The following is a 15,539-nucleotide window of genomic DNA, read 5'->3' on the forward strand; positions in this document are numbered from 1 at the left end:
TTAAAAATAAATAAAAAATTAGATATTACAATAATATTAATTAGATTAGAATAGGAGATTTGACCATTTTATAAAAAATAATCACAATATTTAAGAAATTAATTAGAGAATTATAGTATTATTAATATTTAGTTAATTAATTTAATTGGAGTGCTCAAAATATTAAAAATATATAAAATATTTTTTAAAACAAGTATTTTCCTTAAAACAAAAGACTCCATCTATTTCTGAAAATAACTTCTAATTGAAAAATATATTCTAATAAGATAATTTATTTTTTATTATTAAATTTTAATTTAAAAAATAAAATATATTTAATAAATTTATATATATATAGAAGTTTTGATAAAATTTTTAAAGTGCAAAAAATAACTAAGGGTAATTAGTATTTAATTATTTTTTTATTTCGATTCAATTTTTAATTTTAAAATTTTCGATTATTTTAATTTAATTTTATTTTAATAAAAAAATTAAATCAATTAATAATAATAATAATAACATATCACGTTTTATAATATAGAAATTAAATAATAATTAAAATTAAAATATTTTAATTAAATTTTAATATTATAAAAATTAAAAAGTATATTAAAAAATTTAAATCAATGAACTTAATTGAATTATATCGGTTTAATTTAAATAAATTTTTAATTAAAATTAATTTAATTTTAACAAAAATTAAAAATAAAAATTTTAATTTATTTAAAGAATTAAATCGACTGTTATCCTAACAATATTTTCTCTCCTAAAAAAATATTTTATTTAAAATAACTTAATTTTTAATTAATAAAATATTTTCTGTGGACATTAATCTTTTAAAAACTCAAACCTTGTGGGTCTTGTCTTCATGGATCATCACGCTTCTTGCTTACCATTCTATATTTCCAATTCATCATCTCCTCCTCTCCGAATTGAAAATGAATTTTGTAAAACAAGGGAGAAATTTGAATGAGAGTATAATATATATTAAAAACTAAAATTAATATAGTTAACTTTCTTTTTTTAAGATATTGATGGGAAATTAGTAACAAATATATAAAATTTTAGAAAATTCATTAATTTTTCAATATTTTAAAATTACACAATTAAAATATCTCAATTTTATAAAATTCAAATTTTCACTTTTTATATTAAACAAAAATAATTAATTATTTTAAATATTTATATTATTTAATCTCTATAATTTTAATTAATTATTTAGCCATTTTAATTTTAAATATTTACATTAATCAATTCATCTGGCTATTAAATTAAATTAACTAATATTTGTTTTACAGAAAGATTAAATAGTTTAATTTTATAAAATATAAAAATATTTTAATTAATAGATTTAAAATAGAGATAAATTAATGAATATTCTAAAGTGCAATTTATAATGCACTATGAGATTTAATAAAATTCATAACTTAATCTCTACTAATCTAATAAGAAATAATTTAAAATCTAAAATTTTATTATGTTAATAAAATAATTTTATTAAATTATACTGTTATAACAATTTAGTTATTCGAATTTTATTTTTTATAATAATTTAAATATTTTAATTTTAATAATTTAATTATTATAATTTTAATATTTACAATAATTTAGTCTTTTTATTTTAACTTAACTTTTTAATTAATAATTAACTAATAGTATATAAAATTCAAAGATTATTTTATTAATAATATAAAAATTTAAAAATTAAATTATTTATTATTAAAAAATTATAAATTAACTAGAGAGTTTTGTTAAATTTTGAAAACTATACCGTAAATTATTATTGTTTTAAAATTTAAGAATTTTTATTGATTTTTTAATATATCTCTATTTAATATCTACTAAAAAAATTAAATTTATTAATTTTAATAATAATTTAGTAATAAAATGATATATCAATAAATTTATTATTATTTTTTATCTGTTATTTAAAGTTTTTTACACAGGTTAAGAAAAATAATAAATAGAATAAACTTTAATAAAAATAAAAATAAAAATAAAAAATACATTCTCTTAATAAAAATGACCATACATTATAATAAATAGAATAAACATTATTATTATATTGCATTAATCTGCGCAATTTCAAGAACCTCGTCTCGAGGCAAAGGAAAGATTCCAAAAATGGCAGTCTGCCGGTCAAGTGACTCACGAGAAAGTCTAACCAGTTGCTGGGTTACAGCCATCACTGCTGCTTCTTCTAATTAATGTCCTGACCTGACAGACAATATAGATTTTGGGCAGTCCTAAACCCCAGTAAAAACCTCTGCTATTTTTGTTTTCAGTTCTCATTGGAAGGTGTAAATTTGCAATGGCCATTCTGTTTTGCTTCTTGTTGATTTGGGTGGATGTTACTTTAGCCTCTGATGGTCTTCTGCTCTCTCCCAAAGGTGTTAACTATGAAGGTGACAACTTTCGAACACCCAAATTAATGGAATAATAGTAACAGCCTGTTTGGCAATTTGCAGTTCATGTTTGTTAAAGTTGTTGGGTTCTGGTTTGGTTTTTGTTATGTGAAAATCAGTGACGGCATTGATGGCGGTGAAGAGAGACATAGTAGATGAGTTCCGAGTAATGGAAGGTTGGGATATAAACTCCGTTGATCCTTGCACTTGGAACATGATTGGCTGCTCCACTGAAGGCTTTGTCATTTCACTGTGAGTAGAACAAGTTCTTGTTTGATTCTCCTTCTTTGTTTTCTGTTTCTGCATTAATTTTTTGTGTGGGGTATTGTTGTTGTTCTTGGTAGTGAAATGGCAAGCAAAGGATTATCAGGGACTCTATCACCCAGTATTGGGAATTTGAGTCACTTGAGAACTATGTAAGTGGCTCTCTCTTTGTATGCATTTCTACTTGACTTGATCGCTTCCCATATTTGTTTCCTTTCTTTTCTTTATGGACTTAAAGAGTTCTCTTTCATATGCTAATTTTTTGAATTAATTTCTAGTTTGTGGAGATTTGAGTTTGTTTCTGTTGCATCCTTGTTGGTATTTACTTGCAGGCAATTGCAGAACAATCAGTTAACTGGTTCCATCCCTGTAGAGATAGGAAAGCTTTCAGAGCTTGAGACTTTGGACCTCTCAGGTAACCAGTTTGCTGGAGATATTCCAAGCTCTTTGGGTTTTCTGACCCGTCTAAGTTACTTGTGAGTGTGGCTTCATCTTTGTATTTGGACATTCATTTTGGTTCCAGCATTGCCTTTTCTTCTGAACAATTATGCATAAACCATAACATGCGAAGTTTTTCAGGAGGCTCAGTAGAAACAAGCTATCGGGACAGATTCCTAAACTTGTTGCTGATCTTAATGGACTTCTGTTTCTGTATGTTCCATCACATATCAGCTATTTTTGTCGTTTGGGTTTTGGAAGCTGCTTTAATTTAATGTTACCAATATAATGCAGAGACTTATCTTTTAACAATCTCAGTGGTCCCATCCCAAAATTACTTGTAAAAGGCTACAGGTGAGTTTGCATTTTCTATGCTATCTATAATCATTCAGTTGATACTAAAATACCTAATTTTCAGGGAATTCACTGGCACCTTCTGCTAATTGATTGAGTATATGAAGCTCAAATTATTCTGGCAGTAGTATTACCTTGTAAATATAAGTTCTATTGTTCTACAATTCGTCTTGAATTTTGATTTGATGTTGATGCAACCTTATGATCTTCATTTGGAGGTTTAGTCTAAGAGCAATCTATCATCCTTCTACCAAGTTCGTTCCTCATTTTTATGTTAAGAAAATCTCTATTCATGAAGTAAAATATTATTTAACTATGAGAAATTGTTTCATTGGTAGCTCGGAACTTTCAAGCCCATTTCATGTCTATCTGTAGTTGAGAATAATTATTATTATTATACTTATTTCTATTTTCAGGAGTTTTTGAACACATAAAATTTCTCTTGATTGTTCTCTCATCATCTATTTAAAGGAGTGTGTGTTTTTATTGCAGTATAGTAGGGAATAGATTTCTTTGTTCTTCCTTACCTACACAAATTTGTGTGGAAGGCCCAAAGCCAGGAAATGGTAAGTGTAACTAATCTGTTTCAAATGTTTACGTAAAATTTTCCCTTGACAATGAGACTATGAATAAATGTACTACTGCAGAGACAGTTTCATCTCAGAAAGCCAGCAATCACCATTGGAGGGTGCTTTCTGTTGCTATAGGTGTCAGTTTCACATTTGTGATTTCTGTAATTGTGCTTGCTTGTTGGGTGCATTGGTACAGATCTCACGTACTTTTAACATCTTATGGTAATTTCTAAACTCATTTCCTTCTAGTTTGGTCAACTTCAAGCATATAGATGGCAGAAAATATTATGAGAAACTGAGAAAATTTCAATTTGCAGTGCAGCAAGGTTATGAATTTCACGTTGGTCATTTAAAGAGGTTCTCATTTCGGGAACTACAACTTGCTACAGGCAACTTCAACTCTACAAACATCTTAGGTCAAGGTGGGTTTGGTGTGGTTTACAAGGGATGTCTTCCAAATAAGACAATGATAGCAGTTAAGAGGCTGAAAGATCCAAATTATACCGGAGAAATGCAGTTCCAAACTGAAGTTGAAATGATTGGCTTGGCATTGCATCGAAATCTCTTACGTTTGTATGGCTTCTGTATGACATCCGAGGAGAGGTTGCTTGTGTATCCATACATGCCAAATGGCAGTGTTGCTGACCGCTTGAGGGGTTTTTCTCTCTCTCTCTCTCTCTCTCCTTCTCTCTCCATCTGTTTATTTCAGTGCAAATAAGGTTATTTGTCATTATAATATACATCAATGAACTTTTGAATAGGTGTAAAGTTCAATTAATTAGTAATAGTAAGAAGTAGATTTATTCGACTAGAAAATTACTCTAAATCTTTTTTCTACTCTTGTTTCAAGCATTTCTACATTACCTTTTCTTTAAAAATAGTCATCTTGATAATCCAGTATTGAACATCATTAACAACTGGACAAATGAACAATTTCAGTTCATGCTTGGACTTTTATAATGTCGCACTTCGCAATTCATTGCTTCATTTCCCTCTTTCCATATATTAATGAAATCAGAACTCAAAATATAGGTGTTTTAGGCCACATCCTCATTGACTGGATTTCCTATGACAGAGACTTGTCGAGAAAAACCATCATTGGATTGGAGTAGACGAATTCACATTGCCCTTGGCACTGCACGCGGACTTCTATACTTGCATGAACAGTGTAATCCAAAAATAATTCACAGGGATGTGAAAGCGGCAAACATCTTACTTGATGAAAGTTTTGAAGCTGTAGTTGGAGATTTTGGTCTTGCTAAGCTATTAGATCAAAGAGATTCACATGTCACTACTGCAGTGAGGGGTACTGTAGGCCACATTGCACCTGAGTATCTTTCAACCGGGCAGTCCTCTGAAAAAACAGATGTCTTTGGATTTGGTATACTACTTTTGGAACTCATAACAGGGCAAAAAGCTTTAGATGCCAGAAATGGTCAAATTCAGAAAGGAATGATTCTTGATTGGGTAAGTAATTTCTAGGCTTGGACTCACAGTTTAGAAGTTTATAGTAATGTCATACTTATTGTAGTATGATATCTTTCCATTAGTATGATTGATCTCTGTGGAGCGAATACAATTTAGCTACTTGCTATGAGAACCTATGTTACTCAGATTCGGGTATGCAGGTTAGGACCTTGCATGAGGAGAAGAGGTTGGAAGTTCTAGTCGATAGGGATCTGAAGGGATGTTTTGATGCAGTAGAGCTGGAAAAGGCAGCGGAATTGGCTATGCAGTGTACTCAGTCGCATCCGAACCTGCGTCCAAAAATGTCTGAAGTCTTAAAGGTCTTAGAAGGCCTTGTTGGACAATCAGGAATAGAAGAATCACAAGGTGTATCCTATACTCATGAGGCAAGAGTTTGCAGTTTCTCAAGAGATTACAGTGATATCCATGAAGAATCTTCATTCATCATTGAAGCAATGGAGCTTTCTGGACCGCGGTAAACGAGTCATCAGTCTCTAAATTCAACTGTAAATGAATTCTCTATAACATTTTTCTTGCTCTGATTAAAGTAATTATAAATTATATAGATGAAGCTAAATGTGTAAAAACTAAAATCATGTATGTTAAAATCGTGATTGGGATTGTTGAATGATAGCTCCCCCAGTTGAAGCAGCTTGATATTCGACTCTGAAACTTCATCGTGCAACTCTTTAGTCATTTTCCTAAGAGAACTCTTTCATTAAATTATTAATATTATTTAATTATGATGATTAAATTGATAATATTATTATTTAATTATTTAAAAATTATATAACTTGCCAATAATGTTGTGGCTGTTTCCTTTGCTACTTCAATTATGTGTGTTAATTATACAAATAGAATGTGGAGTGATGTATACAACTATTACAATTGTACTAAAAATGATATTATTTTTGCAATTTTGAATATTATAATGCTTATGATTAGGGAATATAAGAAGAAAAAAAAGGAAAGAGAAAATTTCCAGACTGCAATTATGTGATGGATCAGAATATTTTAAGTGGATTGAGCTGCAAAACGTGAGTAGTAATGGAAGTGTTGAGAACTATTTGGTGATGCTGATATGAGACCGTATCATTTTGACAGAAACTTCACAGGCAACAATCTCCTTTTCATGATCTTGGAAATTATTCCTATGGGTCCTTTTGAAAGTAGATCCATTTCACTCTGTTTGCTTTTTTTTCTTAATGGGGATAAAGGACTATTACAAAAAATAAGTTTGTTTCATTTTCTCCCTAGACTGGTGGAGACAATAAATAAGAAAAGTAAACATTATTTTCCATTTTTACTTTCCTTTTTTTTTTTTTTCTTCCCCTACTTTCTGTGTATCCAAACAGAGGTTTAGACTTAATTGCCTTAGAAAAAAAATAAAACAACTATAAAATACATCAAACCAAATTCCATGGATTTCTCAACTGCTCTTAACGTTCATATTGAGATGAATATATCTTCGTTAAAAGATCAACCAATTGAACCATACTTCCCAATGTGATTAAGAAATACAATAATACAATTTAGATCAGTTAGACACTAAGTTATTAAGTTAATATTTAAGACGAAGTAAAAACATTATTGATTTTCTTAATAATTATATGTGCAATTGACAATTTTTGAGAATCTGAATACGCTATTAATTATTATATTTAGCACTATCTAAATGGAACGTCTCAAACATATAATACGTTATTCGTGCTACTTAATATAAATCAAATCCAAATGAGATTTTTTTTATCGATATTTTTATATTGTTTATTTATATAGTTTTATTAAATACGATTAGATATTGTTTTAATTATATATACTTTAAGACTATAAATTTTAGTGATTTTATAATTTAATGGTATGCTGTTGGATTGTATTTATTATTTAGTATTTCTTTTAGTATTTATTATAATTTTATATTTCTTATAATAAATTTATTATAATTAATGGTTTGTTATCCCTATCAGTCAAATAAAACAAATCGTTTCTTTGAAAAGAACCAATAAAAAAATTTCATATTTTTTGTATTAGGATCTTTGTATTCGGCTCAATCCTTTTAGTAAAAAAAAGATTGAATCTGAGTTTAACAGCAATTCAATTAAGAGAATTTATTATTTATGGGCGTTCATAAGATCCTTCCATTTAGCAGTATTTTAGAATGTCATAACTTTAAAATTAAGGGCGAGTTATTTATAATTATAAGACATAATAAATTACGCTCTAAAATTTAATATATTTAGTTGAATCAAATAACTTAATATGGCTGATAAGGGTAATACTAGATATTCTTTTACATTCCTAAAAACCCTATAAGATTAGACTATGTATTAAATATTCTAAGGTGAATTTATCCCCTTAGAATATTTTTTTACATTCCTAAAAACCCTATAAGATTAGACTATGTATTAAATTTTAGTGACTTCATAATTTAATGGTCTGATGTCGGATTGTATTTATTATTTAGTATTTTTTTTTAGTATTTATTACATTTTTACATTTTTTATAATAAATTTATTATAATTAATTGTTTGTTATCACCATCAGTTAAATAAAACAGATCGTTTCTTTGGAAAGAATCAATCAAAGAATTTTATAATTTTTGTATTATGATTTTTGTATTCGGCTCAATTCTTTTAGTTAAAAGAAGATTGGGCCAAGTTTAATTGCAATTCAATTTAAGAGAATTTATCATTCATGGGTCTTGATAATATCCTTCCATTTAGCAGCACTTTAGACTGTTATAATTTTAAAGTTAAGGGCGAGTTATTTATAATTACAAGACACAATAAATTACTCTCTAAAATTTAATATATTTAGTTGAATCAAATAACTTAATATGACTGATCTGGATAATATAAAATATTCTTTTACATTCCTAAAAACCCTATAAGATTAGGACTACGTACCTGATCATATAAGATATTCTTTTACATTCCTAAAAACCCTATAAGATTAGGACTATGTATTAGATATTTTAAGGTGAATTTATCCCCAAAAGAAATTGAAGGGGGAAGTGTGTTTTTCTATTTTTTTTTTCATTTTTTTTATAATCAAAAGGGGGAAAGGGGGAAGTTCAATTATGTAAATTTTGACAAAGATTCTGCAAATGTTTAATATGTGAGTGCTAAGTTTCTATCAAGACCCACCTTTTGTTTGTGCATTTTTTTTGGTGTAAAAGGTGGGAATTGAGTACTTTGGTTTCATGTGCTCAGTGAAGAAGCACATGCTGCCCAAAAAAGACACCCAATTATGTTTCCTTTTTATTTATTTATTTATTTATTCTTTTTTCACACTTCTCATATACCTCAAAAGAAAACTGGGACAAGTAAAGTAAAGAATTTGTAGACTCAGCCTACAAGAAATCTAAGAATACTAAATTGTAGTAAAATTGTAAAAGAGTCAAAACTTAACACACCAACTTCTTCCACCACCTGCACCAGACTACCACACCATTGCTGTCTCAAGTTCTGTTCTTGTCTGTCCTTTATTATTATTATTATCCATTCACAAGACGCCATTTTTTTTTTTCTGTAAGAAGGCAGCCATAATTATTGGATCAGCGTTTACTCTTGCACATTCACACGCAATAAAATATTTATGCAAATTACTACTACTGTACAAATCCTACTAATTATGGCTAACTGATTGTAATTATTTCATTCTCAGTACCCACTCCACCTCTTCATCCTCCTTGTTTTTATCCACCTAAATGCTTTCTCTCTTCCATTACCTGTTACCTGTGGCTATGAATAGCAAACAACTCCATTAAGACCGATTGATCTCTCTCTGTTTCCTCTTCTGTTATATGTCCAATTTTGAAAGTTTACTTTAGAACTAGGGAGGCTTTTGGGTGGAGTTGAAGTTATCCAAAAGGAGTAGGAATCATCTGGGTTTTTATTTTTCTCTTCAAAGCAATCTCTTTTATCGCTTAATTATCAGTTTTTAGCATTGTTTGATAGATGTTTGTTCATTTGTTTTGAATACTTTTGGCTTTATGAGCATTAAGTGTAATAGTTTGTTAGGAGATTTTTGGGGTGATGGGATTTGTTTTATTAATGGCCTTTTGCTCCAAGAGATGAAGATGATGTTGGGTTTCGATTGAAGCTGGCTACTATTTGCATAGAAATTCTTTCTGGAGGTTTTGGAGATTGTATTGAGAAGGATTATGGATCAAGATACCCATGAGAATAAAGCAATTGTTAGAAGTTTGGGTCACCTTAATCGAGGAACAAGTGGAAACTCAAGTGGAGATTCGAGCAATTCGGATAATGGGGTTGTGTTGGAGAATCAAGTTGTTCTAAATCCAGGAGACACAGTGAATGGTAGGGAAGAAAGTCGGGATTTTCACGTGAATATAAATGGGCTGGAGTTAGCTAAGAGAATGGGCGATAAGGATGCAGGCAATGGGAAAGGAATTGGTGAGTCATTAGATGAAGGAACCAGCGAGAACTCAAATAATTTAGTTAATGAGGTTGTCCTTGAGAGAATGATTGTGATAAATTCAGGAGAGATTGTGAGTATTAGCAGAGAAAACAACGATTTACCAGTAAAAATTGATGAATTGGGTTTAAATGGTAGAGCAATTCAGGTAGGAGATCAGGAAGCATGTATCAGACGAGAAAAAGGTGAGGCGTTGGATAGAGTTGAGCAAGAGAGTCATCAGAATTCCAGTATTTCAGTTAATGGGGTAGTGCTTGAGACAGTGATAATAGTAAATTCAGAAGACAATGCAGCTAATAGAGGAGGAAATGAGCAATTGGAAGTCAAAGGCAGTGAGTTGGGGCCAAGTAAGGTAATGGTGGGTAACTCAAAGACAAAGATATCCAAAGGGGAGAAACAATCTTGTGTGATTGATATGAAATGTGGCGTTGGAGGCGGCAGCGGCGGAGGTGTTAAGGATTGGGATGGAGAAATGGTTTGTCGGATTTGTCACCTGAGTTCTGAGGGGTTGGCAGAAACTACTGCAACCACATCTTCCATGGATCTAATTCAGCTTGGTTGTGGGTGCAAAGATGACCTCGGCATTGCTCATGTTTATTGTGCTGAGGCCTGGTTTAAGCTGAAAGGAAACAGGTAAAGTAAAGTTCTGACAATAACCTTGTCTTGATTTGTGGTTCTATGTTTTCTGTTTGTTGTGTCTGCATATGTATAGATTAGTATGGATTAAGATTTTTATCATAGAAAGCTTGTTGCTTGCTACTCAAAAAGTTTATGCCATTATGCTGTTTGTCTTGATCTTATTCACTTAGTTGCTAGTCTCATGATTTCAAGTAATTGCTTTAGATTAGTAATATGGATGCTTGAGTAACATCCATTCCTTTTCTCTTTTTCCTTTTTATATTATCTAATAGATAATAATAAAGGTCAGGTCATTTCTACCTTAACAAAAGGTCACGAGTTTGAATCGCACTTTGACCCCTTAGCGGGTTTGTTCGGCACGAATCTGAATTAGTACGATGGTATATATCAAAAAAAAAAAGGAGAAAAACAAAGGGCAAAGGAAGGCTGTTCCTGTTATTCTTTGTTTGTTTATAGCACATATATTCTGTGGTGAGTCCAAATTACAGAATGTTGTGAACTTGCATTGCTAGCATGATGTTTTTAGACAAATCTGTGTTCAATTTCTGGGTGTCCATAAGCAAATGAGTGAATCTCTTAACATCTTTGAATTGATCTTTTGTTGGTATTACAATTTTCTTTTTACTTGTAACAACAGCTTCACTTTCTGATTGCAATAATGCATTTCACTATTCTGATCAGGCCATCAGCAGCCTCCTATTTGCCTCACTTTTGGTTGCATTGATTGAAATCTATCAGATTATCAAAAGTGAATCAGCAAATTCCTGCTATGCAGATTAATTTCATATACTCAAAATACCTTTACAATAGATTTTGAAACTGGACATAAACTCGCAATATCACTCGGATGTATTCTTATTTAAACTTTTGTTCATGCAGAGTGTGTGAAATTTGCGGGGAGACAGCAAAGAATATCACAGGTGTTGGGGACAACAGATTTATGGAACAATGGAATCAAAGGAGATCTATTGGTAGCAGTAGTACTTCATCGGAGAGAGGTGGAGGATGTTGGCGGGGACAGCCCTTTTGTAACTTCCTGATGGCATGCCTAGTAATAGCTTTCGTACTCCCATGGTTTTTCCGGGTAAACATGTTTTAACTAGGATCACAAACAGAGCTTAAAGTTCTTCTCTTGCGTCACGCGTGCTTGTCTAGACCTTGCACCATGTGATTTGGTTAATGTTGGTTGTGCTCTACAATGCCCTGCCAAGACATTTGGTGTGATTTCAAGTAGTTAAAGTTGCAACCTCAACAACAGAGTTCCATAAATTGAAGGGCATTACTGCTTTGCTTTCTGATTGTATAGTTGCTCTCACCTTGTATGGAGGCTTGAGGCAGCAGTCTTAACATTGAGGGGGAATTTCTGTTTTCTTTCATTTCTTTTTTCTGTTTGGTTCTGTCTAAATGATAGGAAAAATATTATTTGGAGAGTCCCCACCATACACACACATCACCAAATTGGCTGATATACAAGTATATACACATTTTGCATACAATTATTTATAATGAAAGATTCGTTTGCTTGCTTCTTCCGTTTTAATTGCTTCTATCTCCTTATCATCAGCTTAGTGGTAAGTTTATTGACCATTTTGCAAAATTTGCTCAAAAGCTTCAGTTGGGTGAGAGCAATGGTGTTGATCTGAGCCAGGACAATTGCTATTTGCTGGTGATATTTTGAATATTTCTCGGGCCCTTGCATCCTTGAGCTCAATAATCTAGTCTTGCAGAATTGTTGTAAACTTAGCCTTGAAATTGGCTGTGGGGAAACTGTGTTTAACGTTAATGTAGTGATTGCTAAGTAATAGGCTACTAGCTAACTTTTGCCAGGTGCATCAAACCCCATTAAGCCAAATTGCTAAAAGAGTTGGGAAGAGTTTGTAGTTTTTTTTTTTTCGACTGCAATATTATGCATTACAAAGCTGAATTCATATCAGCATGAGGGCTTCCCAAAATGTAACTCATTTTAGTACTGTTTTAGTCCATGCACGTTTGACGAGTTGACATGGAATCTGGTGCGTTAATACTGGTTTGAAAATGAAAAATTGGCTGCGGTACAAGTTAGAACCCATTTGTCTTCCTAAAAATAGTTAAAAATTTTAAACACACAATCATGAACTTAGATATAAGTTGAAATTTATTCATGATTCCGTTGTAGTCTAGTCGGTTAGGATATTCGGCTCTCACCCGAAAGACCCGGGTTCGATTCCCGGCAACGGAAAATAATTTTTGCACATTTTGTTTTTGCTCGCTTCTGTAAGGGTATTACTGTCATTTCATCAATCTGAAAAACCCTAGTCCTCTCTTCCTCGCTAATTCGCTTATAAAGCAAATCCCTCGGTATTTTCAGACGTTTTCACAGCCTCTCTTCCGCTCCGTGTCGAACCTCGCCTTCCACAATGGTCGTCTTCCTTCTTCTGCTTCTAATCTCTTGTTTCGTGTATGTAATGTATTTGTCTGTGTGTTTTACTGACTGTGTATTCGGTTGTTAAATTAGGCTTCGGAGAAGAAGCTCTCAAATCCTATGCGCGAGATAAAGGTTCAGAAGCTCGTACTCAACATCTCCGTTGGCGAAAGCGGTGATCGTCTCACCCGTGCCGCCAAGGTTTTCCTTTTATTTTCCATTTCTTACGTTTCTCTTTGCTTTTTTCCTTTTGTAACATAGAAAAATGAAATTACTTGCCTCCTCGCTGCTGATCTAAAATTATTTATTTGGTTTTAGGTGCTTGAGCAACTTAGCGGTCAGACCCCAGTCTTCTCTAAGGGTATGCTATTAATGACTGCTTTTTCTTAATTTCCTTTATATTTTATTTTTGTAAACGTTAATTTGATTTGTATCTTGTTCATAATGACATTGAGCAGCTAGGTATACCGTTAGATCTTTTGGAATCAGGCGTAATGAAAAGATTGCTTGTTATGTGACTGTGAGAGGAGACAAGGCTATGCAGTTGCTTGAGAGCGGGCTGAAGGTGAAGGAATACGAGCTTTTAAGAAGGAACTTCAGTGACACTGGTTGTTTTGGATTTGGTATCCAGGAGCACATTGATCTGGGCATCAAGTGAGTTTTATATGGTTAATTATGTTACAAGTATCTGTTGTAATTAGAAATTGGAATTGAAAATACTTCGTCTGGTTGTAAATTTATTGTACAATCAATCCCAGGTTGAATATGTTTGATGTAGTCATATGAATAGGCTTTGATACTGTATACGTTTTCAACATGGTTGCCCTTAGCTGGAACCAATTTGTGAACTTGGTAAGTAAGATAGTTTCAGGAAGTATTAATGTTGATTTAGCTGCTTAGGTTTTTTTTTTTTAATTCCTTTTATGGATTGGCACCTTAAACATTTTGTAGCTTATGACAGGAAATGTGCATTGTGCTCTTAGATTTTCTTTGGCGACTACTGAAGGTGAAACTATGGACAATATGTTCTGTGAACTAGCATCTTTGTAATTTATGTTCAGGATAGGCTCTCTTTTATGCTTCATTTTGAATATATTATTTGCATTAAAAGAATTTAAATAATCCTACACAATCATGCATACATTTTATTTCTTTTGAAAATAATTGTTTTCTTTTGTTTCAAACATGATATTAGGCAAAAAAATGAAGATTTAATTGTATTCCTACAAACTTCTTGATTCCAAACATGGGGTTGAGCATTCCTTGTTCAAATAAATTATTTTCTAGTTAGGTGTGCTTTTCCATATTCATAATTGTATATGGACTGCGTGCCCTGCCGTGTTGTTTGGTTCTCTGTGAAGTCTCCATTTTGTGGCCTTTCTACTTGATAATTGTAATAAACTATTGATAGTGACCTTGTAATTTTAATTTCAATGTCCAGGATGTTTGTTTGATGATGTGATTTGGTTATGTTATTTGAACTTATTGCTATAAAACTGATATCAATTACTTTGGAACTCCTTGACAGGTATGATCCATCAACTGGTATTTATGGTATGGATTTCTTTGTTGTCCTTGAGCGCCCAGGTTACCGTGTTGGTCGTCGCCGAAGATGCAAGTCACGGGTTGGAATTCAGCATAGGGTGACAAAAGAGGATGCCATGAAGTGGTTTCAGGTGAAATATGAAGGTGTCATCCTTAACAAGTCCCAAAATATTGGAGCTTAGAAGTGTTTGGTTAAATTAATGTTTTGCAAGTAATGTTTTGGCAGGATAAATTTATGCTTTTTGGAGTTGTAACTTTTGTTGAGAAGAATTTTGAATTGGTAGTATCTGGAATACTAATTCTGTTTCACTGTTTTAGCTGTGGGTGCTTTATTATTTACATGTTAGATCATACGCTAAAATTATGAATGCAATTTTGTTTATCCAAATAAGTACAATTGTGAACAAAAGTTGTCAATCTTGGTAGGGGCTTTCTATAGAAAAAAATAATAAAAAGAAATATTTATGGAATAAGATTGGAGAGGAGAGGGAATGTGACCTAGTGCTGTAGAAATTTGAAAAAAAAGAGTTAGCGGAAGTCTGCTTGTCTTTTAACTTTTTATTATTTTTTAAATTATTATCATAATATAATAATATAATATAACTTTTATAATAAAAAAATTAATTATTTTTCATAATATATTCATAACAGTTGATATAACTGTTTATCAACTATTTAATTTTTTTTGACAAGAAAAATTATTTAATTTTAGTATTTTAAAAATAATAAAATATGTTTTTATTTTAAAAATATGTTATAAAGAATATTATCAAATTAATATAATATATTATAATATAAATATATATGTTATATTAATAATTAAGAAATTGATTTTATGCCTTTGCCACATGGCATTGTCAGTATTTCTCCGAAAGTCAAGCCTCTTCTTACGATTCTCTCTTTGCCATTTCTCCCCCCATCATCGACTCTCTTCTAACCTCGATTTTGAGAGCCCAGTGCTGAATTCTCAACAACCCAGGAGGATGACAGTAACAGTCTTTTCAATTTATTTTTTATATTTAAATAACTTTTTAA

At 31.3% G+C, this 15,539-nt stretch overlaps 3 protein-coding genes and 1 non-coding gene across 4 annotated transcripts; all 4 read left to right on the plus strand.

Moving 5' to 3' along the window:
* The first annotated feature begins 2,068 nt into the window (after window positions 1–2,068).
* Window positions 2,069–6,130, plus strand: LOC110604070 (probable LRR receptor-like serine/threonine-protein kinase At5g45780). Its single transcript, XM_021742141.2, has 11 exons — window positions 2,069–2,384; window positions 2,504–2,636; window positions 2,729–2,800; window positions 2,981–3,124; window positions 3,228–3,299; window positions 3,381–3,440; window positions 3,933–4,006; window positions 4,088–4,234; window positions 4,330–4,668; window positions 5,088–5,479; window positions 5,641–6,130. Exons 1-11 carry the CDS (start codon window positions 2,291–2,293, stop codon window positions 5,956–5,958), a joined length of 1,845 nt encoding a protein of 614 aa, XP_021597833.1. The 5' UTR covers window positions 2,069–2,290; the 3' UTR covers window positions 5,959–6,130.
* A 2,696-nt stretch (window positions 6,131–8,826) lies between these two features.
* Window positions 8,827–12,085, plus strand: LOC110603391. Its single transcript, XM_021741104.2, has 2 exons — window positions 8,827–10,552; window positions 11,438–12,085. Exons 1-2 carry the CDS (start codon window positions 9,645–9,647, stop codon window positions 11,655–11,657), a joined length of 1,128 nt encoding a protein of 375 aa, XP_021596796.1. The 5' UTR covers window positions 8,827–9,644; the 3' UTR covers window positions 11,658–12,085.
* Window positions 12,086–12,703: 618 nt separating this feature from the next.
* TRNAE-CUC lies at window positions 12,704–12,776 on the plus strand. The gene has a single exon. It is a non-coding gene; the product is annotated as a tRNA-Glu (tRNA).
* A 54-nt stretch (window positions 12,777–12,830) lies between these two features.
* LOC110602994 (60S ribosomal protein L11) lies at window positions 12,831–14,821 on the plus strand. Its single transcript, XM_021740630.2, has 5 exons — window positions 12,831–12,957; window positions 13,053–13,160; window positions 13,278–13,320; window positions 13,418–13,613; window positions 14,488–14,821. The coding sequence occupies exons 1-5, from the start codon at window positions 12,955–12,957 to the stop codon at window positions 14,684–14,686; spliced, it is 549 nt and encodes a 182-aa protein (XP_021596322.1). The 5' UTR covers window positions 12,831–12,954; the 3' UTR covers window positions 14,687–14,821.
* The last annotated feature ends 718 nt before the right edge of the window (window positions 14,822–15,539 follow it).

Source organism: Manihot esculenta, chromosome 16 (assembly GCF_001659605.2).
Source record: "Manihot esculenta cultivar AM560-2 chromosome 16, M.esculenta_v8, whole genome shotgun sequence".
In the NCBI taxonomy this organism is placed as follows: Eukaryota; Viridiplantae; Streptophyta; class Magnoliopsida; order Malpighiales; family Euphorbiaceae; genus Manihot; species Manihot esculenta.

Excerpts from the sequence above, each read along its gene's own strand:
- LOC110602994 (XM_021740630.2), top strand. Across the intron at positions 13,161-13,277 it reads GTCTCACCCGTGCCGCCAAG|GTGCTTGAGCAACTTAGCGG; the intron begins GTTTTCCTTTTA and ends ATTTGGTTTTAG. Across the intron at positions 13,321-13,417 it reads GACCCCAGTCTTCTCTAAGG|CTAGGTATACCGTTAGATCT; the intron begins GTATGCTATTAA and ends GACATTGAGCAG.
- LOC110603391 (XM_021741104.2), top strand. The coding sequence starts at position 9,645 with ATGGATCAAGATACCCATGAGAATAAAGCAATTGTTAGAAGTTTGGGT. Across the intron at positions 10,553-11,437 it reads TTTAAGCTGAAAGGAAACAG|AGTGTGTGAAATTTGCGGGG; the intron begins GTAAAGTAAAGT and ends TTGTTCATGCAG.
- LOC110604070 (XM_021742141.2), top strand. The coding sequence starts at position 2,291 with ATGGCCATTCTGTTTTGCTTCTTGTTGATTTGGGTGGATGTTACTTTA. Across the intron at positions 3,125-3,227 it reads CTGACCCGTCTAAGTTACTT|GAGGCTCAGTAGAAACAAGC; the intron begins GTGAGTGTGGCT and ends GAAGTTTTTCAG. Across the intron at positions 5,480-5,640 it reads AAGGAATGATTCTTGATTGG|GTTAGGACCTTGCATGAGGA; the intron begins GTAAGTAATTTC and ends TCGGGTATGCAG.